Source organism: Phragmites australis, chromosome 22, assembly GCF_958298935.1.
Source record: "Phragmites australis chromosome 22, lpPhrAust1.1, whole genome shotgun sequence".
NCBI classification, from domain to species: Eukaryota; Viridiplantae; Streptophyta; class Magnoliopsida; order Poales; family Poaceae; genus Phragmites; species Phragmites australis.
Genome location: NC_084942.1, coordinates 4035975 through 4060105, shown reverse-complemented (window position 1 = coordinate 4060105; position 24131 = coordinate 4035975). Strand labels below are relative to the sequence as shown.

General features: G+C 43.3%; 1 protein-coding gene across 1 annotated transcript; it reads left to right on the top strand.

Annotated features, from left to right (window-relative positions):
- The first annotated feature begins 12635 nt into the window (after positions 1 to 12635).
- Positions 12636 to 23801, top strand: LOC133904442 (serine/threonine-protein kinase STY46-like). Its single transcript, XM_062345948.1, has 15 exons — positions 12636 to 13076; positions 13995 to 14109; positions 14918 to 14994; positions 15299 to 15371; positions 15699 to 15809; positions 21076 to 21126; positions 21289 to 21425; positions 21512 to 21619; positions 21741 to 21814; positions 22125 to 22300; positions 22531 to 22626; positions 22956 to 23036; positions 23141 to 23191; positions 23265 to 23405; positions 23504 to 23801. The coding sequence occupies exons 1-15, from the start codon at positions 12811 to 12813 to the stop codon at positions 23558 to 23560; spliced, it is 1614 nt and encodes a 537-aa protein (XP_062201932.1). The 5' UTR covers positions 12636 to 12810; the 3' UTR covers positions 23561 to 23801.
- Positions 23802 to 24131: the final 330 nt, after the last annotated feature.

Below are 24131 nucleotides of genomic sequence, written 5' to 3'. Positions count from 1 at the left end.
CAGGAAGTCGAAGTGCCACTAGTCTTTAGATAAAGGCAGCGCACCAATCGACTGAAAAGGCAGGCGAAGGACCCGCCAAAGAGGACTGAGATACCGCTCACCATCAGGCAAAAGCAACGCTACACTCGGACCTCAGGCAGTAAGTCTTGAAGACATGGCCCTTTGCGCTCCATGGATCCGAAGGTCCCTTCGTACACGGTGCATTGCCGACCACCTTCGTCGATAGTGGCTACTACTTCGGCCATGTTGGCACATTCGACATCGATTCATCGTCACCTTCGGCATTGGCATCAACTCAGATAGAGTTTCCCTCACCTTCAGCTTCGACAACGTCGATAAGACTCCGGATGGAACCCTCCATGGCTTCGCACCAGTCTACTTCAGCTAGAGGGGCCTTCGGTCGCAACGACGTCGCCTGCGTCAATTCCGACTACGTCGACCAAAGGGGCTCCAGTCATGACATCTTTGCCTTCATCGACTTGTACGTCGACCAGAGGGGCTCCAGCCACGACATCTTCGCCTTCATCGACTTGTACGTTGACCAAAGGGGCTCCAGCCATGACATCTTCACCTTCATCGACTTGTACGTCGACTAGGGGGCTTCGACCGACGCCTTTGGCCATGTCGACTATGCCTCCGTCAGTTACGACTATGTCGGTAGGATGACCTATGGCCACGGCTACTACGCCTTTGTCGGCAACGACTACGCCGGCCAGAGGGGCTACAGCCGCGGCGTCTACGCCTCCATCAAATCCAACTTCATCAGAGGGGCTTCGGCCTTCGACTATGGCCGTGGCATCTACGCCTCCGTCTACTCCGACTACGTCGACCAGCAGGACTTCGGCCGACAACTACGGCTGCGACGACTTCGACTCTGACGACTCCAACTACGTCAACCTGAGGGGCTGCAGCCACGACGCCTACGCCTCCGTCGGCTACGACTACGTCGACCAAAGGGCCTTCGTCCATGACACCTTTGCCTTCATCAACTTCCCCTCCGTTGACTTTGCCCACCTTCTACGTCGACAGAGGGGCTCCGACCGTGACGACCTCGCCTACTCCGAACTCGACTATATCAATTGTGTGGCATCCTTATCACTCACGAACACCGGCCAGAGGGGCTACGGAAGGTACCCGGTTTAAAATCTCACCCAGGGTCCCAAGAGTTTGACCGGTGCACGTGAGCGGAGATGAGGACATCATCTACTTTGGCAAGCTACATCGTCAGCCTTCAACCTCTACTACGTCGGCTACGTAGAAGTCGCGCCCGCCGGAGCCTCAGCATTAGTCTTCGGCCCCTGCCTTCGTCGAAAATCCCTTCGTCGAACCGGGCAAAGAACTTTCAACTTCCACTACGGAGGAGCACCTCCCGAAGCCTCGGGAATAGGCTTCGCCCAAAACCCCCTTCGACGAGCAAGACGAAAGTGTGCCTTCAACTTCGGCTATGGAGGAAGAAGTACCTTCGCCGAGCACCAAAGCCCTCAGCCTTCGCTGGGCAATACGAAGCATAGTTATAAGAATGTATCTAGCTATGGCAACCATGTAAAGAACCAGCGACATGTACGCGCTCTTTTCTCCATGCCCTTTTTTCCCACTGGGTTTTTGGATGAAGTTTTTAGCGATGCGTACATGTCAGCAATAAACCTAGGCCCTTTCCTAGTTGTAGCTATTCGTCCCGCTGTCCCATCGGAACTTACAGCTGAGGGGCTACTGTTGGGGGAAGGGCCTAGGCCCACAAAAGAGCCGATGTAACCAAGCCTCCCATGTAACTAAACAGCCCATGTAAAGGTCAAAAGGTCTCCTTGTAATATTTGTACCCCACCAAGGAGTGGAGAGGAAGTTTCACCTCTCCCACTCATCTATATAAAGGACCCAAGAGGTCAAAAGGAGGGGGATTTTCTCTCTCTCACATGCACTCCTCTCTCTTTACCTGGATCGGACCCTTCCGGTACTGTTCATGGCTGCAATACCCCTTCGGCACTGTAGCGGTAAATAGTTTCAACACCATCGATCACCAGAGCGAGCGGAGACTTTTTTATATTTCAAACGTGCGATCTCAGCAAGGGTCTTATCCATTTGAGGTGGAGTAGAAACTATAAAGGACAAAAACCAACGACGAAAACTCATATGGCAATGGCTGATGCCTGTCCTCAATCGAAACTGCGCGCATTTGGAATGCCTTGGAGTCGTGGTTTCACGAAACGTAGAAAACTAGACTGACTGGACAAAAGAAAATATGAAACAGGCAAACAACTAAATGGGCAAGGCATGGAGACATGTCACTTGATTTTTTATGGATCGAAGGAACCAGGCCACATGCGTCTTACTATACAGACTATTAAGCCTACCTATTATTTTAGACCTAGTTCTATATGTTATCATACGGATTGTTATATATATATATATATATATATATATATATATATATATATATATATATATATATATATATATATATATATATATATATATATATATATATATATATATATATTACACATATATATGAAAAGGGCTCCATGGTTTTGGGGGCCCGGGGCGGCCACCCCGCTTGACCCCCGTAGGGCCAGCCCTGCTTGGATCTCTTTTTAACTAAATCAAGACGGGTTATCGCATTTAGGATGAGTTGATTGCTTGAACCCGCGTGGCTAGAGTTCAATCTACCATCTTCTCTCTCAGCCTTGTGCATGCAAGTTGAAACATTTCTAGACATAACTGCAGCAGCACATGGTTTATATATATATATATATATATATATATATATATATATATATATATATATATATATATATATTTCTGAGATATATATATTTCTTTATAAATGAAATATTTTTTTCTAAGGTGTATATACTACTTTCTAAGATGTACATACTCCTATATATATAGCACGTGAAATAATGCTACTGTTAGGTTATGACCCTGTTTGGCATAGCTGAAACTTGTGGGCTTTTGCTGAAAAGCAGTTTTTGCTAAAAGCTGCTTATGGCTTTTGGCTTTTGACTGTTAGCTTTTACGAGAAATTTTAGGTCCTTAGTATACCAAAAGCTAGAAAAGTCACTCTCAGCCAGTTTATTAACTTTTAGTTCATTTCATCAGAAGACAGCTTTTCAAAAACCAACAATAAGCTAGTCTGTTTGTTTCAGCTTTTGGCTTCTAAGAAGCAGAAGCCAGCAATAAGCTAAAACAAACAGGGCCTATGTTCATTGCTTCTATCGGTGGATCTATGCAGTGCGGCAACGGGTCCCGCACAACGGCTACCTTCTCGGTGCGGTGCGGTCGTCTTCGCGACAGCTTCCTTTACGCTTGGTTAAGACCGGGGTTTCGACGCTTGCAAACACGAGTTGAGTTGTGTTGGGGCTGGCGATGGCTTGGCGCCACGACGGCGGCTAGTCCGGTGCTCGGCGATCTGGCGATATGGTGGTCAGATGGTGCTCCGTCGATGGCGGCCAGTGTCCGGTGGTTGCGATGGTGGTGGCTCTGCGAGGCACGGTGGCTCGACGGCAGCCGGCCCTACATGGCGGTGGTCGGTTCGGTGGAGGGCAGTCGTGCTCTTCGGGACGGCATGTTGGTGATTGAGGTGGTGTGGCGCGTGTTGGGACTTTCGTCCAACCGGCCGTTGTTGATAGTCGTCGTCATTGTTGTTGTTTTTGTCATGAGCATTGTTATTGTCTTTTTGCCTTAGTTGTAGTGGTTGTTGTTTCGTCACTTTCCCCCTTTTGGGGTGTTGTTTTGCCCAGTTTGGATCTTCTTCTTTATCAATATAATCGGCAACTCTCCTGTCTTGTTCGTTAAAAAAAGGGGTTATGTGGTCCACTATCACACCTAATCTATTTTAGACTGAAAACTGAGGTATGGTCATATGGATAGGAAAAGGAGCTGCAAAGTCCTTCCTGTGATCCTATCCATCATGCTATTCACGTGTGCAGAACTCAAACAAGAGTTGGGAGAGGCAAAGTTGAGTGGCAAGTGTACGATCATAATTTGTTTTCCTCGATCGCAGATCATAATTAGTTTTGGTCCATGTGTACGATCTTGGTTAATTTTGGCAGAAAAGAGAGGTGTTAATTGGGGCCAACCAAGATCAGACCAACAAACATGGGGGTAGAACTTCCTTCTAGAAAGGCTGCCCATGCATATGATTGACTGCAGCAGGCCTCACACCTCAACCTTTGGAAAGCTTATTGCAATCCCTTGCAATCTTCTCCAAGTCCCAACCTTTCAAGCCTTCTCTGCACAAATGGATAACCATGACACTCACATTTTGCTGCCTATTAAACTGGCTTGGGTAGGACCGGTCATCCACTACAAAATGTACTAGCACTTCCTGCTAGCTGAACCAACCACGTATGCCGATATGCATGCTTCGACCTTTCACCTTTACCAGTGAAAGGGAAAGGTTTGGAAGAGACTTTTGTAGCATTCAGCAGCTTTCATGGCTTCTCAAGTGCCTTGCAGCCACGGCAAGGCACTGGTGTCTGAATTCGTGTTGTGTCTTTGATGATTACTCGAAAGACCCGAGTGTAGTAGGCATTGCTGCACCTTGTGGATAAGCTTTTATGTAGGCATTGCTTATCGAGGGAATGTTGTTTTTAAGAGAGTTTTTTTTAAGGATATCTGGCCACGATCGCATTTCATTTCTCCTCCTTCAACATGACCACTCCATTAAAAGATGTATGATGTTTTTGGATCGACAAACCTTATCAACTTTGACTGCTAATATATACTAACAGTCTGTATTTATCATGTGAGGTGATGCAGTTTGTTGAAATTTGCTATGAAGAGGCATTTTCAAAACATAATATCTTAATAGTAGGAGTCTTAATTTTATTTACCTTTCAATTTGAATCTCGAGAATGTACATGGCATAACAACAACAGCACCATACCTGACGTACCATGAAAATGAAATGTAGCTTAGTGAGTTTTTGTACTCCGCCATGTTTGAAGGATATATGGTTTTTCGCCAAGCAGGATTGAGAAGTGATTTCAATCGATCCGTACAACACAAACCAGGTACGGATTGTCGATTCTTGGATTGTATTGCGTCAGGTACGAATGTTGATAAGTTTTGTAGGGTACTGACTGTTGGAATGTGATTTATTAGTCAAATACTAGCTATGTCCCCGTGGGTTACAATAAAAATATAAATATTAGATACGGTACCATTAATTACAAATTTAAGGTATGGAGATGTGGATATGTTATGGGAGCGTCGCCGAATAAATACGTCAAAAGCGATGCTGTAGTTTGATTTCAGATGGAATCTGAAAAAAAAGAGAAGATTATCCGCTAATTTTCCTTCTAATTTCTTTCTTTATTTTTATTAGTAAAACATGTCACGTATCCGTAGTCGGTAACAAGACAGGGAGGCTGGAGGTGACTAAATTATTCGAATTTTAGGAATTTTTATTAAATAGGAGAAGAGTGTGAGAAGATGTGACATATCAACTAACTTGTATTTTATATAATAGAAATTTCTTTATTAATTTTTAATAGTAAAACATATCACATATCTGTAGCTGTTAATCAGATAGAAAGGGTAGAAGACAAGAATAAATGACAAAAGTGAATAAATTATTTAAATTTAAAAAAAAATCGAAGAAGAGTAAGAAAAGATATCACATATAAACTAACTCATATTTTATATAATAGAAAGATACGAAAAATAGTATTATAAAAAATGGCTCTCCTCAAGTGACACACCAAGAAGGATAGATGCCATCTCTTTTTGTCAAAGAGGCCAAAAGGAAGGAATATTAGTAGGAACGGGTGAACCATGTAATGGCCGACAGCAGTGCTCCTTCAGTCCCAGGCTTACGTAGCCTGCCCATCAACCTCGAGAGCTTTATGAGCAAATTCTCTGCAACGTGATATGCGTCTCTGCCGTAAGCCTCACCAATGTTGTGCTGAGCACCGTGTCTATTTTTTTTTTTATCGAATCGGATATCACTACCATATAATTGGGTTTATATGTCGGTTAATTATTATCATTTTTTTAATCGACAGTGATAAAACATCATTATTGGTTCATTAGCCGCAAAAGAAGAATCAGTCATCGTGGCTTATAAACCGATAGTGATAAATGTCATCACTGTCGGCTGATGGATTGAGCTGATAGTGATGCACATATATCTCATCACTGTTGGTTTAATCTACTACCGACAGTGATATCTCTACATCACTTGGTGTGTCGGTAGTTTTGTAGCAGTGATGAATCTTAAATCCATTTGTGTATCTGTATCTCGCCATGAGAGGAGATTATAGAGGAAATGGACGATAGGTGCAAACTCATTCCACACTAACAACTCCGTTTCATTCACGCAAGCACATTTCGCAGTTCTGCAATAATTAGTTATAGTGGACCCATATGTTGAAGAACACCAGAAGATGCTACCCATATCAGTTGAATATGTTGGCTCACGAACCGTCAACTACAATCTTCACATTCCAAGGGTATAACATAAATGGCTATACATTTTATACGAGAACTCAGGATAATAAGAGCTACAACCAAAATAGTGGTGTCTGTATATATGCCTACGACTATAATGAAAATAGGGAGACCTACTACGAATTTATAGATGAGATCTGGGAGCTCGACTATGGAGTATTAAATGTTTCTCTTTTCCGGTGCCAATAGATCAAACTCCTAGGGGGTCTGAAGATCGACAAATACGGTATGACTACAGTGGATCGAAAACTTGTTGGATACAGAGAAGAACCATTCATACTTGTGAATGATGTTATACAAGTCTTCTATGTAAAAGATCTGGACCAGGCTAATAAGGAGAAGTGCCACGTGGTTCTTTAAAGAAAAGAAATATTATCGGAGTGAAAAATATTATTGACGAGGAAGACTACAATCAACTCGACACGCTACCTCCTTTCGGAGAGGACATCGACCTAGGCACCGATAAACCTCCCTATGTACATCGTGATCATAATGAAAGGTGAATCGTTAAGACAAAGTAGCTAAATTGTATTAATTACTATGTATGAATCTGTTTTAGATGTAATTATATCTCACTTTTGTTATGGAAGCTTCAATTTCTCTTTGCGCGCGTGAAACTAAAACAAATTTTTTGCACCTCGCGGTACCAACAGTGAAAAGGGTTTCACTGCCGGTGGACATATTATGCCAGCAGTGAAACTACTTTCACTGACTACCGGCAGTGAAAGTAGTTTCACTGCCAATCGTCCTATTGAGCTGGCAGTGAAGATACTCTTTCAAATTTAAATAAATATGTATTAGGATTTTAGGTAAACAGAATGTTATTAAATATAGATAGTGCAAACTCAATCGAAAACTCTTGAGTAGCCCAACGGTTTGTTCGTTCTTACTTGGTGTGGGTTGTGGGTTCGATTCTCTGGGTGCGTGCGCGAAACTAAAATAATTTTTTTCATCCTAGACCAGTAGTGAAACTACTTTCATTACCGGTGGATTTATTGCCGGTCATCCTATTGAGCCAACGTGAAGGTACTCTTTCACTGCCAGTGCTCAGATTGAGCCGGTAGTGAAAGCCCTCCCCTATATAATTGCTCGACGCTCGCCCTTTGACACTTAGAAAAATTTTCCCTACATGAGCCCTCCGCGCCGAAACACCTCCTGCCGCCTCCTCCCTGACGCTGTCATCCCCGTCGCCTCCTCCCCAACACCGTCGTCCTCGGAGCCCCGTCGTCCCCATCCTGGAGGCCGCCGTCTCCGTCCCTTGTCCCGCTCGTGCCTCTGTCGTCCGCGCCCGCGCGCCTCACCGACTGATAGAGCAAAGGTAAATTTTATCATCACCTTCCTCCCTACTCTGTTAATCTGGACAACAAGTTACATGTGTTTTATGCTCTATGATGAAAGAATGCACTGAGACTAGGCTTGATTTCTGAGTACACTAGCATAGACTTGGATGTTACTTGTTGTATGTTCAGTTCTATACATGTACACTAAGAAATCCATATTGGTTTAGCTATCCAGTGCAATACATATTAAATTGATCCCTAGATGTCTGCTGCTATGAGTTCAAAGTTTGTCTAATATACTTGATACTTGGTAAATTGTTATGTTAGCTTCTCTGAGCAGTCATTTTGCAAATTGATATTTAGTTCTCCTGCATCGGTACTTTTTTATTTGTTCTGTTTAGAGTTTCTGCACTTTGTTAGCATAGCAGCCATATCCACGAGGATGTCTTAAATTTTGAAGAACTAGATCAAGCTCTATTTGCTGGCTAAAATATCAGAAACATCGTCATGTCTATGATATATTTACTAGAACAATTAGGAAGTAGAACTTTAACAGTTCTAGGGTCAATTGTTACTCGATATCTGAGAGCACTTTTACATAAATTATGTTCCTATTGTCCATTACTTTCTATATACATGATGAGAGATATTGTATTTTATGGCTTGTTGTCCTTTTATCTCAAGATCATATGTAATGAATACTCTTGAATATTCTCTTGTATTTTGATATGCTCAAACTGTACTAGCGTTCAGGAGTCAGACATCGATGTCTTCTACACGCTGGTGAGCCTGGAGCTTAGGCGACGCTGCGGTCGATCAGGTGTGGCCAGGTCCTTCGCTCCACCACCATCGCCCCCACCCCCCGCGTGCCCGCACGTACAGACGCCATCAGCCGTCCGTGCGGAGATGCGATCCTCATTGCGGGAGAGATAGAAGAATACTGGACTGGCTCAACTCTGGTGACATGTGAGAACTATTATGTATACATGTGTGACATGAATTACTATGTATTAATAAAGGTGCATTTATTATTGATTTACATTACATATATCTCATTGTATGCATGTATTGAGTGGGAGAGAGACGGAGAGATCGAGGAGAGAGAGGGAGGACAGGGCCGGAGTAGAAGGGGGGAGACACAACATTGTCGGCTGAAGCTTTTAGCCGGCAGTGATACCTTGGGAATCACTGCCGGCTGAAACCACCAGCAGACAGTGATACCCAGTGCGTCACTGCCGGTCAAATCCTTCAGCCGCAGTGATAATCCCTTTCACTGCCGGTCCACGGAACCAGCAGTGATAGTCCCCTACTATCACTGCTTGTTAACCACTGTCGGCTCTAAAACCGACAGTGACAGAGGTTTCGGAGCCGGCAGTGAAGAAGGTTTTTTAGCAGTACATCTTAATTCTGAATTGGACTTTGATATTTATGTCGGATTTTAAATTATATTTCGTGTGTTCAAATTATCTTTACTGAATCGGACACCGAATTCGAGTATGATTGCAACATCCGTGTCAATGTCTAGCCAACACTGCACACAACAGTGCACGCCATAGTTCAGCTCACCCAAGATGTTGCAAATATGCCCCATAGATGTTAGTTAGATATTATGCGGGCCTGATTTCGTTTTCGTATAATCTTTCCATGAAGCGGGCGTTCACTTTGAATCTATACGATGTTACATCAGTGCGACTCACCTCACTTAGTTTTTGCCCCCTTGAGCATGCAAGAGAACCGTGTTTCGATGCATTAATAGAAGACAAAGGTCTTATTGCACGAAGTGCTCGATCCACGCCTCACTTAGAAGAATAATCTAGCTAGTTATGGCAAGTTGGCAACAAGTGTATTATTTGGGTGTGATGATGTACGTGCATTTTTAGATAATAGAATAAAATTTCAGCCTCTACATCGAACGGTGCACACAGCCTAAGTCGTTATTATAGTCATACTACAATACATATGTAACCTTAAGAGAGCAAATAACATATAATACGTACATGATAGTGTATGTGAAGATGTACGTGTATGTGAAGGCCTAATACTACTTAATTATGCATGGCAACTTAGGAGCAGGTGGTGATTGCTATATATCATACTTAATTAATCGCCCATCACTATGTGCTTGTGTTGGCTTGTGTAACAGATAACCACGAACATTAGATGTGGCTGTCTTTATTTAGCTGATCCTTGCACATTGAACTACACTCATCACTTTCGGTAATGGACTAGAGTATATCTTGCTTTGATGCGATTTGTGAAAAAGAGATCTTGCTTTGGTGCTAAGAGTACATATGCTTCATGATGTCACCCAAGCAATTAATGAAAAGAAATGAACACATAATGAGACAATCTTAGGACTAACAAGGGCAAAGATAGCTCATACGCATAATCAAATGCTGCAAAAGGCAAATTTACCTGGACATAAATACTGCATCCAAAAGTGTATAATATGTGGGAACATGCTGTAGCTCGTTTGGTAGCGAACAACTTGAGGGTTTCGTCCAACTAGACTTAAGCCCGGCTGTACATTCTCTTCTTAAGTTTTTTTTAGAAAGAAGGAATGTTTTTATTCCTGCCACTGCATAAGGATTCTCTTCTCAAGTGGACGCCAAATACCTTAAAAATTTAAAAGTACTTTGTGAACATACAAACTATGAGCCCCAGTCACTACATTACCTCGATCATAAACAAAATCTCCCTCTAACAATATAAATAACCCGACACCCTTTCTACATCTAAAAGCAACAATAATCTAGCAACATAGTAATAAGAAGATTTATAGAATCACTTAAAATTAAGCGTCTGTTTGTTAGAGCTCTCCTTGATTCAAATTCTCTATGGGGAGTGATTCTTTGGAGAAAGTGATTCTGTAGCTGAAAGTGATTCTCTAAAATAAAATATATGGAAGAAGTGATTCTCTGTAGGAAGTGAATCATGGAAAGCTGCTTTTTTCAACTCCCTAACTTTTAGTTTATTTCAGAGAATCACTCCCACAGATTCCACTTAAGGAGCTAAAAGCTGAAAGCTGTTGTTTGGCAGAGCTCCCCTGATTCCAACCGGGAAGCTGCTCTAGAAGCACTGCCAAACAGGTTCTAATTTGTACAAATCCTTCTGCACTTAGCAAGGTGACGAATGGAGCAAGGGATGAGACATGCTTGCGTGAGAATAAGCATGGCCCCAAACGAGAGATCCATCAGCTGAGCTGCTGAGGTTCTCCCCTTCCCTCCCACTTTAAGCAGATTCCATCCAGCACTACTGTGGCTTGGTTCTAATCCACATTTTGGATAAAGCAAATAGCAACGTTAGAGCAGTCCACATCAAGGGCACCTTCATCTTTTCCTCGTAAAATTCATATAGAGTATTTAAAGGATTCCTCCTTTAATTTGTCTGATCCGTTCAATTTTCATGTCATGAATGAGGAAGAACGCGTGGGAAAATGAAATATACTGGGGTGTCAATGGACCTAAGCTAATGCTGGGACTTTGTCTGCTCTATGTTGATATCATTTGTTATTGTACGACTATTACAATCTTAATTTGAAGATCAAAGAATGTGCTTAGGATAAACCTCGAAGACAAGCAATTTTTTAGTTTAATAAGATGTGGATGCTTATCTAGATTACCAATTTGATATTCAAATGTTTGAGAGACCGACAAGGCAATTGCCAATGTTCCAACATGGAGTTAGATACACTTCTTAGTCGGTCTGGGGTATTGAATCCCGTGGCATATCCAAAGTTTGAGGTCGCTCGACGGTTCCGGTACAAGGATTGTTGTGTGATTGTGGCATTCTGCGTTGCTCCGTCCACCCAATGCGATAGAGGTCATGGAAGATGAGATCAAAGCGGGAAGGGCTTGAAAGCTTTTTCTATGTAATTTTCTTATTTTTTTGATGTTATTCATGAAATATGGAGATGTTACGTGCTTCATTAATACAATCACATTCCCTTGGCAAAAAAGGCAAGACTTGTGAAATAAAAATTTAGAACACAATTATAGTAGGGGTGAATATACAAAATTAAAAGAAAAGGCGACCATAGTCTCGGTAATCCTTCCATCAATAAACTATACTTAATTGTAAGATAATTGTTTGATAAAGTTGCTTTAATTGAGATATCAGTCACGGACCGCCATGTTGACCAATTAGTGGGCCATACCACTTTGACCGGATAATTTATTCTCGATTTAACATGGATGCACACAAAAATGGGCTTACGTCCGGCTCACCGGAGAAGTTTATTTTTCAAAGTGAGTCATTCATATCCATTTATAATACATCTCATTTTGCATGTCAGACACGAGAGACATGAATAATATATTTTAAATAGCTAGTGAAATATGATACGTGAAAAAGACATTATATCATATTTTAAATCTTTGAGATGATATCAGAATATGATTTATGTATGCACAAACCTCGGTTATAATAAATCATATGTGAAAACGACTTATATCTGAGCCCAGTACTCCAGGAGATAGAGAAATGGTTTGAGAGTACTAAAATATTAGGAATATTAGAGTGCTAACTAGTAGTACTAAAAATCCCTTTAATACATTGCTCTTATCCACTCCAATGGTACTAAATACCACTGGACCCACCTGTCAGCTGATGTCCCAAGCCTGCTAGAGAACTTCGTGGCGTGCACGTAGCAGCACTCGTTCAAAGAAAACCACATCCACGTCCGACTACCAGTCCTCTCCGTACACCGCGTCCACTAGACCCGTCTCACTGACATTCATACCCTACATTAAACCATCGGCAAGGACGATGCCCACGCAGCCATTCTGCGAGCCGCGCATTTCGCCACAAGCCCCCCAAGGTCCAAGACATTCTCTCCCCGCAACCCCATCGCGAAAAGACGCTTCTGCCCCTACATTGGCTTCTTATTCTCTTCCCCGTACCCCGCGCCTCTCTTAAAGCTCCCTCGTCTTCTCCCACTCCTGTCCTTCAACTGCCCAGTGCCCACCGCCGAACCTTCTAGAACACGCGAGCGAGCGAGCGGGCAAAACCCTACACGAGCCGAAACTTTGGAGGAGGGAGGGGCGGAGATGCGGGGCAGGTGACCTGCAGCTCAGCGGGGATGGTGGCGGCGGCTGCGGCTGCGGCTGCGGGGAGTGGGCCCGGTGGGGGCATCGAGGAGGGAGTCGGGGAAAGCTCGTCTCCGACGCGCGACGCCGCCGCCGCGCCCGCCGGCTCCGGTGGGAGCGGAGGTGGTGGGGGAGGGGGAGGCGCCCGCGACATCTGCGGTCAGGTGTACGAGCGGCTCGTCGCCGACGGCCACGAGGAGGCGTCCGACCCCGAGTTCCGCGACAGGATCGTGGCCCATTTCGCGCGGCTTCCCCACAGGTGATTTGGTTAACTCGCCCTGCTCTTAGCTGCCACTTAGGTTTGCCATGGTTTAGCGCTCGTGGTTGTGGAATCTGTGCTCATTGTTCCGATCAAAACTCAAAAGGGGTAGCGTGGTCGTTAAGGCTTGGGATTTTGGGTGTGTTTGGCGAAGCTTATTGGTGAGGTTTGTGTTAGTGTGAATTTGTAGCATATGTGACCTTTGAGTTACCTTTCACTGGAATGTTGTTTGACTCGGCTACGGAATTGGAGTTGACTCTGAACTGTATGCTTGAGGATTGGATGTATTTAATCTACTGTGATGATGGAATAGTGGCCAGAAGGTTGTGTCTTGCTCGATATTGATATAGTTTCTTCTGGGATTAAGCTAAGGTTGGAAGTAAATGCAGTGATCAGGTTTGTTTATTTCTCTTGCGGGCTGGGCTCACGCTCTTCCAAAAAGGAAATCTTTGATCCTCATTCTGAATTATTATCTTTGACTTAGCTGGTTGCCTCTTCTGATTGTGTTTATGAGTTTTTCCCCTTATATATATTTGGATAGCATTGAGGAATAGTTAACTAAATTGTTGTGTTAGTTGAAAGCATCTCTTTTAGAGCCATAACAGAAATTTGTACTGGAATTAGTAAATATTCTTGGAAATAACTATATTTGAGAGCACAGTGTGGCACAACAATCGCAAGCTGGCCCTTGGTCTTGTAGTTTGCCGTTATATTGAGCACATCAGTCGCTAACTGATCCCTTTGTCTTGTAGTTTGTCATTGTATTCTTCACTTGTGGGGATGGTTCTCTCTTATGATATTTCATATTTGAAAAGGAAGCTGGTAGCTGCAGTCACTGTTTTCGGATTAGCATTGCTAGTCCAATTAATTAATTCTTTATTGTCACATTGGTTCTTCTTTTGTTTTCCCATGCTATAGCTATCAGCTGGATATTAATGTTGACAAAGCAGTAGATGTCATAGTCCATCAGAAGGTCTTGGCAGAAGCGAAGGATCCTGATAGGCGTCCTGCCTTTCATGTCCGTTTCTTAAAGGTAAAGCTCTTTCTTAAGTTCTTTTGGGCAGTTCTTCAAGCTACTAATATGTGCTATGTAGCAATGGTAGCTACTTTTAGTGGCTAGTGGTTGCATATCTGAACCACCTCAGTGCCCCCACACAGCAGGACTTTTGTACCAATTGAATACATGCTTGGTCATTACAATAACTTGGCCCATATGTTACAACTGGTTTGTAAATTAAAACGTTTGTTGTATATTTACGTTGTTTTTGTGCATAGAATAAAATAGCTTTTAATATTTTGAAGTATGAAGGAGAAAGTAGAAAGCTATAGTCATCATATAGCTAGTAAGAATTTCAGTCGCCAAATATGACAGGGACAGTTTTATGGAAATTTAACTAAAATAGGTAATCTAAGATGTAATTAAGACTGTTTGCTTATTTTGTAGGTTCTATTGTGTATTTAAATTACACTTAACAACTTGTTTGCGACATGTGAACAGTGTAAATTGGTTTAAGGGGTAGAATGACTTGCTTTGATTGATAGATAATCCAGACAGGGCCAAAACCTACCTGAGCCCGGCCCAGCTTGCTTCCTACTTTTTTGTTGCTGTGATTTTAGCTTAGATAATGAAGAGCCTTTACTGGCTGTTCATCTAGTTCTTTGAATATTTTGTTGGTCGAGATATAGTGATTAGGAATAGACAAGGTTCATTAGCTTGCAGACTTTACTTTTTTCCTTTATCCCTTATCTAGGCTAAATGTTTTTCCATGCATTAATGATTGTTTATCTTTAGTATCACCAATAGAAATCAGAGTTGTATTGACTCTACACTTTGATCAAAGATTGAAGATGTGGATCCAACATACGACTCTGATGCATCTGAAGAAGGGGCTGATGATGGCGATGATTTCTCTGTAAGGTAGATGCGCTATGCTATGTGCACATTCACTTTTGGCCTTTGCACTAAAGTGCATGTTCACTTTTGTAGTCTGTGCATCAGACAAAACGAGAATACAGATACTTTTCTCACATATGCCCGTAGTATGCCATCCCAAATGGCTCCTAATTCTGCATGAGCAAAAATTAAAATTGCTCATGCATTTACACTTGCATGAACAACTATGATATGCCCATAAACACAATTGTGCCCCTTCTTTCACAGAAAACTTTCTATGTATAAACCTTTTGTGAATGTACTAATCTTGACTCTGTATATTTCACAGGCAGGACACAGCATACACTCACATTCATGAGATAGTTTTCTCCACAATTGACAAGCCAAAGCTCCTTAGTCAGGTCAACAGTTCTGTGTGCCTCTTAACTTATCCTCAACCTCATGATACCTTTTTTTAATCTTTCCAGATGTAAATGCATTTTTCGATCAATCTACAAAGCTTAGGAACTCATTTTGTCATGCTCAGGTTGTTTTATATCCAGACGTCAAATTTGAACATTTCAGGTTAATTGTTATTCATGCTTATAGCCTTATACTCTAGGCATCTTAGTAAAGGGCAATTTTTCTGCATTCAACCATGTACTAATTAGACTATACATGCCAATAATTGGTAAGAGTAATTCAACCTTTTGTTCACAGGATAGCATCTAACTGAAACATTTCTGCAGCTGTCTGCGTTGCTATCTGACATTGGACTGAACATCAGAGAAGCACATGTTTTCTCAACCTTCGATGGCTATTCTCTTGATGTTTTTGTTGTTGATGGTTGGCCCATTGAGGTAATTTTAGGCCCTTATCATGGCATTGATTGAATTATTTAAGTGACAAGATGTATTGGGACTTTATATTGCTTCAGGAGTCCAAAGGATATCTTCTTTAGAATGATATGATAAAGTTAGCATTGCCCACTGCCAATAATAAGATTCGTCTTGAGTGAGGCCAGCCTTAGCAAATGAGTGCATGGTGCACATTAAATTGGCACATAGTTTATTACGAATAATTGTGTCAGTAACTTATCTAGTGTGTACAGTTACGCCACTCACTTTGTGAAGCAACAACCCCAATGAAATATCCAGCTACACCTTTGCAATATACTTCCTGAGACATTAATCCTTTGCAACATCCTACTTATAAATTTGATAGAAATTTTTTCTGGGGCTGAATATGGAATGTGGAAGCAATTTGACATCGCACAAGGTTGGTTACCTGTAGGGATGCAAGTGGGTTGATCCAAATCCACTCGACTTAACCAACTTAATTGATAGCTCATGTACACATTGCTTGTATATGTAAATAAACAGAACTACGATGCGTCAACGGACCCTTTCCACTTGCATCTCTAGTTACCTGGATCTACTTAATGTAAGATTAGCACAATTTGCTTGTAATATTGCATTGGAGGTGTACACTGTTGCCTTGACTGGAGTTGTGGAGAGAAGAAGATAGGCCAGAATAATATGTTACCATATATATACTTAACCCCCCCTCCCTCCTCAAACTCAAGGTGGTATAGGAGGCTTAGAAACAAGTTTGAGGAGATGAAGCCGATGATGCGTTTGAGTTTGTGCTTTGGTGAAGAAGTCTGTAACTTGCAACTCTGATGGCACATACTGAAGAGTAGGGCTGGATAACAAGCCAGCTCGGCTTGTTACGGCTCGTTTAGATAACGAGCTGGCTCGGCTCGGCTCATTAACAAAACGAGCAAAAAAGCCAGCTCGGCTTGACTCGTCATGCTCACGAGCCAGCTTGTTTGGCTGTCGCAGGACTATCGGTGACGTGAACAGAGGTCCGCGATGACGCCGAGTAGCCGAGGTGGATGGGGATCTAGGTGGCCAATAGCATGGATGTCGTGGACAGCCGACGGGGGACTGAGGACTGCTGTGGACGGGGGATGGCGTTGCCAATTCACCGCTCACCGAGTCACCGGCTGCGGGAGAATAGAAATGGGATGTTGCATTAGGGTTCCTAGGAGTGGGGGTATATATTTGGTTATGCAAACGGGCTACTGGGTTTGGGCTGCATAATATTATATGGGCTGCCTCCTGTCTCGGTTGGCTTGAGAGCTAGCTCGTTATCTAAACAAGCTAAAACTTTAGCTCGGCTCGGCTTATTATCTAAACGAGCCGAGCCGAGCCGAGCCAGACACGAGCTGAGCTAGCTCACGAGCTTCGAACTTTTCGTCCAGCCCTACTGGAGAGCAATGGTTTTCTGATGACAATAAGACCGAGCAAAGGAAGCATCAACACCGATATGCTTTGTAAGTTCATGCTTGACATGATCATTTGCAATTTGTATAGGGCCAGTATTATCACATAGAAGAGGTGTGGGTGCTTCACAAGAAAAGACTCCAAAATCAATCAACAATCAGCGACGCCGTACAATATCGGAAGTGGTAGTGGCAAGAGCTTGAAGTTCTTCCTCTGTACTGGAATATGACACAACAGTCTGCTTCTTGGACTTCCATGCAATAGAAGTACTAAGAATAATACAATAACCAGTGACAGAACGACGATCCATTAGATCACTCGTCCAAGTGGAGTCTGAGTAAGCATAAAGTTGAAGTGGACTCAAACGGGCATAGAACAAGCACTGAGATGATGTCCCCCTTAAGTAACGTATTACTCGAAGCAAATGACCTAAATGCATAGACGTTGGAGCACTCACAAACTGACTCAAAATATGAACTGCATGAGCAATGTCAGGTCTAGTAACAATGAGATAAACAAGACTCCCCACCATACAATGATATTGAGAGGAATCTTCAAGGGGTGTGCCATTAGTTGGACGTAGCTGCAAATGAAGCTCCATAGGTGTAGCAACTGTCCGAGTATCAGTAATGTCAGAGCTAGTCATGAAATCCTGAATGTATTTAAATTGCAAAAGATAGAAACCCTTTTCAGAAGTTACAACTTCAATCCCCAAGAAGTAACTAATAGGGCATAAATCAGACATAATTGTTCACTGAGTTGCTTCTTCACATGAGCAGCATGCTCAATATCATCTCCTGTAATCAACATATCATCAACATATAGAAGAAGCAAAATACGCCTTTTTGGAGATAAGTGAATAAATAAAGCAAGATCATGATCACTAGGTGAAAAATCAGCAGCCCGTATAATAGAAACAAACCGCTCAAACCAAGCACGAGGAGCTTGTTTGAGGCCATATAAAGCACGACGAAGACGACAAACATCCTAAAGGAGCATCAACACCTGGGGGTGGCTACATAGACTTATTCATGCAAATCACCTTGAAGAAATACGTTTTTAACATCCATCTGAGAAAGTCCAGGAACGAGTAGCAGCCACTGCAATCAAAGTACGAACTGTGGTCATATGAGCAACAGGAGCAAATGTCTCATCATAATCGCGACCCTTAGTCTGCTAAAAACCTCTGGCGACAAGACGAGCTTTGTATCGTTCAATAGAACCATCTGTCTGTCTTAATTTTAAACATCCACTTACATCTGATAGGAACAACATGAGATGGTAAGCGAACAAGATCTCAAGTTCCTGTACGATCAAGTGCAGCAAGCTCCTCAGACATAGCAGACTGCCACTCAGGAATACTAGAAGCCTCTTGATAAGTAGATGGTTTCTCAACTACAACAGCACTCGTACGAGAAAATCCCACCTGTCAGGAGCCTCAACAGTGGCACAATCACGTAGATTATAATGAGGACCAATAGGTAGCTCATCAATAACATCAGAATCAGTAAAGATAGGAGCATCAAGACTGGATGATGAGGTGGGAATAGACGGAGCATCAGGACTGGCCCTTAGCCGTTGCTCGGCTCCGAAGGCAATCCGTCTGGAGCCTGGCGTCAACGTGTCGGAGGCGAAGCCGAAGGCTAGGTCGGGAGAGGCGCTCTGCGACTCCCTCGCCCCTTAGTCATTGCCTGGCTCCGGAGGCACTCCGTCCGGAGCCTGGTGACGACGTTCTCCGACTCAGTCCTTGTCACTGGGATATTGTACCGTCGGTGGCGGAGTTGGTGGTGACGAAGCGGGGTCGGAGGGCCAGAGATTTGCCCGGGAGCTTGCCTCAGGTTTACAACCCTGGTGCCATCCTTCGCCGGCTCCCTCTGTGGCCAGGTATCTAGGGATGTCAACGGGGAAATTTCCCGCGGGGAATGGGTAACCATCCCCGCCCCGATTGGGGGAAATTTCCCTCGTCTCCGTCCTCGTCCCCGCCCACGGGGGAGAAAATTCTCCCATCCCCGTCCCCGCGCGGGGAATGTATACCTGACGGGTTCCCCGTCCCCGCTACGCTAGCACGGTGAAGGGCCCGCTGGCTGACGGGCTTTGGTGGATTGGGCTTTAGTTGGACCGTTTCTTGCATATATGGGCCATGGGGAGTTTAAGAATTTTGGAGAATCGGCCCCGCGGGGAAACAGGGATGGGGGATAGAGAACCGTTCTCGCCCCCACCATACCCGACGGGGGAGACTTTTCTCCCATTAAACCCCCCGCGGGGGAAAAATTGGCCCCATCCCCATCCCCTAATAGGGAAATTCCCCGTCGGGGAACGGGAATCGGGGCCCTGTTGACATCCCTACAGGTATCCTGCTTGTCTTCTGAGATATTCCTCTTAAAAGATCGTGAGGGTTCGGCAGTCATCGATATTGTGGCCGCGCTCTGGCCTGTGCAGGATGCACTCGTATGCTTCCGAGGGTACCGGAGCTTGCGGTTGTCGTCGAGGTCGTTGCCGAGGGCTGCGTGCCCCGAAGCCCGTGGTTTCCTCGAGGCCTTTCCCCTTGGGGAGACCGAAGAGGCCGTCCGGTGAACCGGCTCTTGGAGCCGGAGTGGCATCGACTACACCTCCCTGAATGGGGTGGACTTAGAGTTCCCTACGCGCGGTTGGCGTCACGAGGGCTACGTCGAGGGCGTTGGCGGGGTCTGCTCACTCCGGAGACCTGCGCCTCCTCGGAACCCTTTTTTGCTTGAGGGGCCCAAGGAGGACACTAGGCGGACAGACCCTCCGAAGATGTTGGCTCGCCTGGGGCCTCCCAGGTGCTGTCAAAAGAGATACTTCGGGACCAAGCCCAGGCGGGAATACCCCTGGGTTCGACCGCCCAGAACCACTGGAAGGCGGCCTGCTTGGTTGCGGCCTCGGCCACGACCTCTCCTGGCGTGACGAGGTCTTCGCCATGTAGATGCTGGAAGGTCTCTGCGCCGTCTTGAGCCTTCGTATTGACCCAGGGTTCTGGGCATGGTGGTATTTGGGCTATTCCCTATTGCATACTGCTATCTTTTACTTTGTTTCCACTGCTATTGTTATGCTAGTCGTTGTGTGGTGCTGCTTCTGTGCTAGGCTTGTGCTACTGGTACATCTCTATATTGCTTTTGTCTCCACTGCTAGTACATGCTATTATCCCCTGCTGCCGGCAAGTGTCTTAGTCTCATATTAGAGTCTTTGCTATTTCACTGCATCCACATCTAAGTCTCAGTCTCTCTTTGAGTTCGTCTATGCTGTACGAGTTCACATATTCCTTCGTCCATTCATCGATTTCTTTCGTGGTTAGCTAAATTATGTCTTTGTTTGGTTAATCCTTTCCCATCGTTATTGATGCAACTATATCATTTCGATCTTTTCGTAGCCTTAGTGACAACTTATGTATGATGTCTTGCTACTCGATATTGATTTGTTGCGATTCTTGACCAAGGAGATTCTTTTGTTGTTATCATCACAACACTACTCATGTGCGTCGCTATACACTTCTTCGGCTTGATTCGGCAGGATTACAAGGCTCCACTCTACAACGGCTTTAAAGAGACATTTTTTTGATGTATTAGTTTAAGTTTATTACTTAGTATCACCTCTTCCAAATGCAACGCTATTGCATACGCCTTGCATTTGAGGAGGGTATTAGGAATATAAAGTCATTATCCATTACGTATATGTTACCAGAGTTCTTATCATGTACTCCCTCATGTACTCTCTATATATTGCCCTCAAAGGCTACTATTGAATACAAGTTGTTATTCCTAACAAACTGAATTTTGTACACACCTCTCAAGTGATGCTAACTTAAGAACATTATGGTCAGGATACTGATGGCTTGCACAAGGCACTGGAAGCATCCATTTTAAGAAATGAGGTAACTTCTGAATTATTTATATACAGATAGTCAGATACAAATTATGATGCCTAAGCATTAGGCAGGCAGGTCCTGTTTTACTAGTGGTTGATGCAGGAGGCAGTATACATTGTTCCATTTTCCAAAACTACCAACACATTTGCTGGTTCCTTCTGAGCACAGGGTTCATGGTCTGGTTCGTCCCACTCCTCAGCTGCGGAAAGAACACTTCCCTTCCAAGTTAAAGGTGGTGAATGGGAAATCGACAAACGACTTCTGAAGATGGGAGAGATGATTGCTTCTGGTTCTTGTGGGGACTTGTGAGTTAACTTTATACTGCTGATAACTTAATTGTTGTATTTGGTAGTGCTTTTGTTTTTTCTTATTGTGTTGTGCTTATGTGAAGGTTTCATGGGACTTATCTTGGTGAGGATGTTGCTGTTAAAGTTCTAAGAGCTGAGCATTTGAATAAGAATGTTTGGAATGAGTTTACGCAAGAAGTGTATATTCTAAGGTATCTAACATTTTATGGAACCACTTGTGACTTTTGTAGTTGAATATCCTATATCCTTCTTATAACTTATTTGAAACAATTTAATAATGTATGGCTTGCCTTCACCTTCCACACTTTTCAGAGAAGTTCAACATACAAATGTTGTGCGATTCATTGGTGCGTGCACGAAACCACCACAATTTTGCATAATTACAGGTGAGCTTTATGGTAGCATTTGCTGGATCTAATAGGAACCTGCAAAGAATTGTTTGTACAGATGATCTGACTTGAATATGTGTGTAACACAACACCCTACTTTTTCATAGCATTTTTGGACAGAACTATCAGGGAGTTCCCTACAGTAAGGTGATTTTATAAAGGTTGACCAACTATAGTTTGCAGCTCCAGGGATCATGCTTGTTGCTTGATGAAAATAATTTATTCCTTGCTTCTTAACTGATGTCTTTGTAGGTTTTAGCATTTTCCTCTTGTAATACCCGCTGAACTTGTTTTTAATACCTTACAGAATACATGTCTGGAGGAAGCCTGTATGACTTTGTGCACAAGCAGCATAATGTCCCGGAGCTCACAGCTCTCTTGAAGTTTGCAGTTGATGTATGCCGAGGAATGTGCTACTTGCATGAAAGGGGTATCATCCATAGAGACTTAAAGACTGCCAACCTTCTGATGGACAAAGATCATGTATGTAGCATATAAATCTTTAATACTTCATTCGTGAAGATGTTTAGGGGAGAAAATGGGATGAAAAGAATGCTAGTAGTGAAAATGAAGGATATTGTTGGTGCACAGTGTGCTTATTTGTGTGTCATCTGTTTTGGGGCTTGGGGCCATGCATCATACATTTATTTATACATTAATTTATGACAAAGACTACTCCAGTTGATAAATGATTTTATTGTTTGCTTCTCTAGGTTGTGAAAGTGGCAGATTTTGGTGTAGCTCGGTTCCAGGATCAAGGAGGTATCATGACAGCTGAAACTGGAACATACAGATGGATGGCACCTGAGGTACCTCTATTTGCTGGTGCAAGTGTGATTGTATGCTAAAACTGACCTTCGTTTGAAACTTAGCTCTGAATGTGCATTGTAATGTTGTTGTTTTTGAAGTTTGAAAGGAAGCTGCTGATAGAAGCTTCCCATATCAATTAATTCGGATCAATCTACTATTTCAATGATCTGACTTTTTATTCGATAATTCACAATATGTCATATTTACATAGTTTACGGAGATAGTAAAGAGATTAGCAATATATCATGTGTACATAGTTTATGGCGACTAGTAAAGAGATGAAAATATAAAATCCCTTTCTGATATATTTTTGCTGCTGTGTGCTTAGGTTATAAATCATCTACCCTATGATAACAAAGCAGATGTGTTCAGTTTTGCTATCGTGCTTTGGGAGCTCATAACATCTAAGGTATTCATACTCTTATTTCTGTGACTAGTTACCTATCAAAACTGATGCATTCCGTCATTGCAATTGCTGAGTCTTGTTAAATTTTTCATTTCTTGTGTTCCCAGCTACCATATGATACCATGACCCCTCTCCAAGCGGCTGTAGGTGTGAGGCAGGTGGGTAGGAAAGAGTAGGCGCTGTAGTATACTATGTGCACTGTGAAATGTGCTAAATGTACTGTCATACCAGGGCTTGCGTCCAGGACTCCCAAAAAAGGCACATCCAAAGCTATTGGACTTGATGCAGAGATGTTGGGAAGCCGATCCATCTAACCGGCCTGCTTTCCCAGACATATTAGCCGAACTAGAGGATCTTCTGGCACAAGTTCAGGTATTTCTAGAAGCACTCACATTTGCCTCTCTTTACAGAAAGAAACCCTATCCAGTACAAACAGAGTAACACTACAATGTTCTGCAACCCTTGGACAGGGAACTTCGGAAAAGACTACCCAAGAACCAAAAGAGGACTCAGGCGCTAAAGATTGACCCCCCCCCCCCGCCCCCCGCACATACCTGACATTTTTCTCATTCAGCAATCGGCGTATTTAGGATTCGGGTCACTAATTATGAGGAATGTAGCTTATCATCTTGTGCGTGATTGGTTTTGCTTTTATGTACATTTAAACAATCATCTTGGGGCCTAGTTTTTTCGGTCTCCTTGTTTAGATCGCCTACCCGTGATTTAACTTTTTTCGCTTCTAATGAGGCTGGGTGTTTTTGATGTGTAGCTCAGTAGCTGACATTCCTTGCATCATCCGTGTCATACCCCGGCCCAACACATCTAGGTCACATTTCTTGTCTGTGCTCAGTTTAGCCCAAATAACCTCATGTCCCTGAAATTCCAGAAGTCATAAGCATATTTTTGGATCAATTCCCAACAATGTTACACCAATCTTGGAGAACCATATTTCATTCCCTTTACTCTTGCATGGCCTCATTACTTCTATGCACTGGTGCACGTATCCATTGACTGATACGAGGTACACAAAATGGGGTCCGACAACTATTTTGAGATTATGTCGGGTATGAAAATTAATTATCAGATTAGTGATGTCAT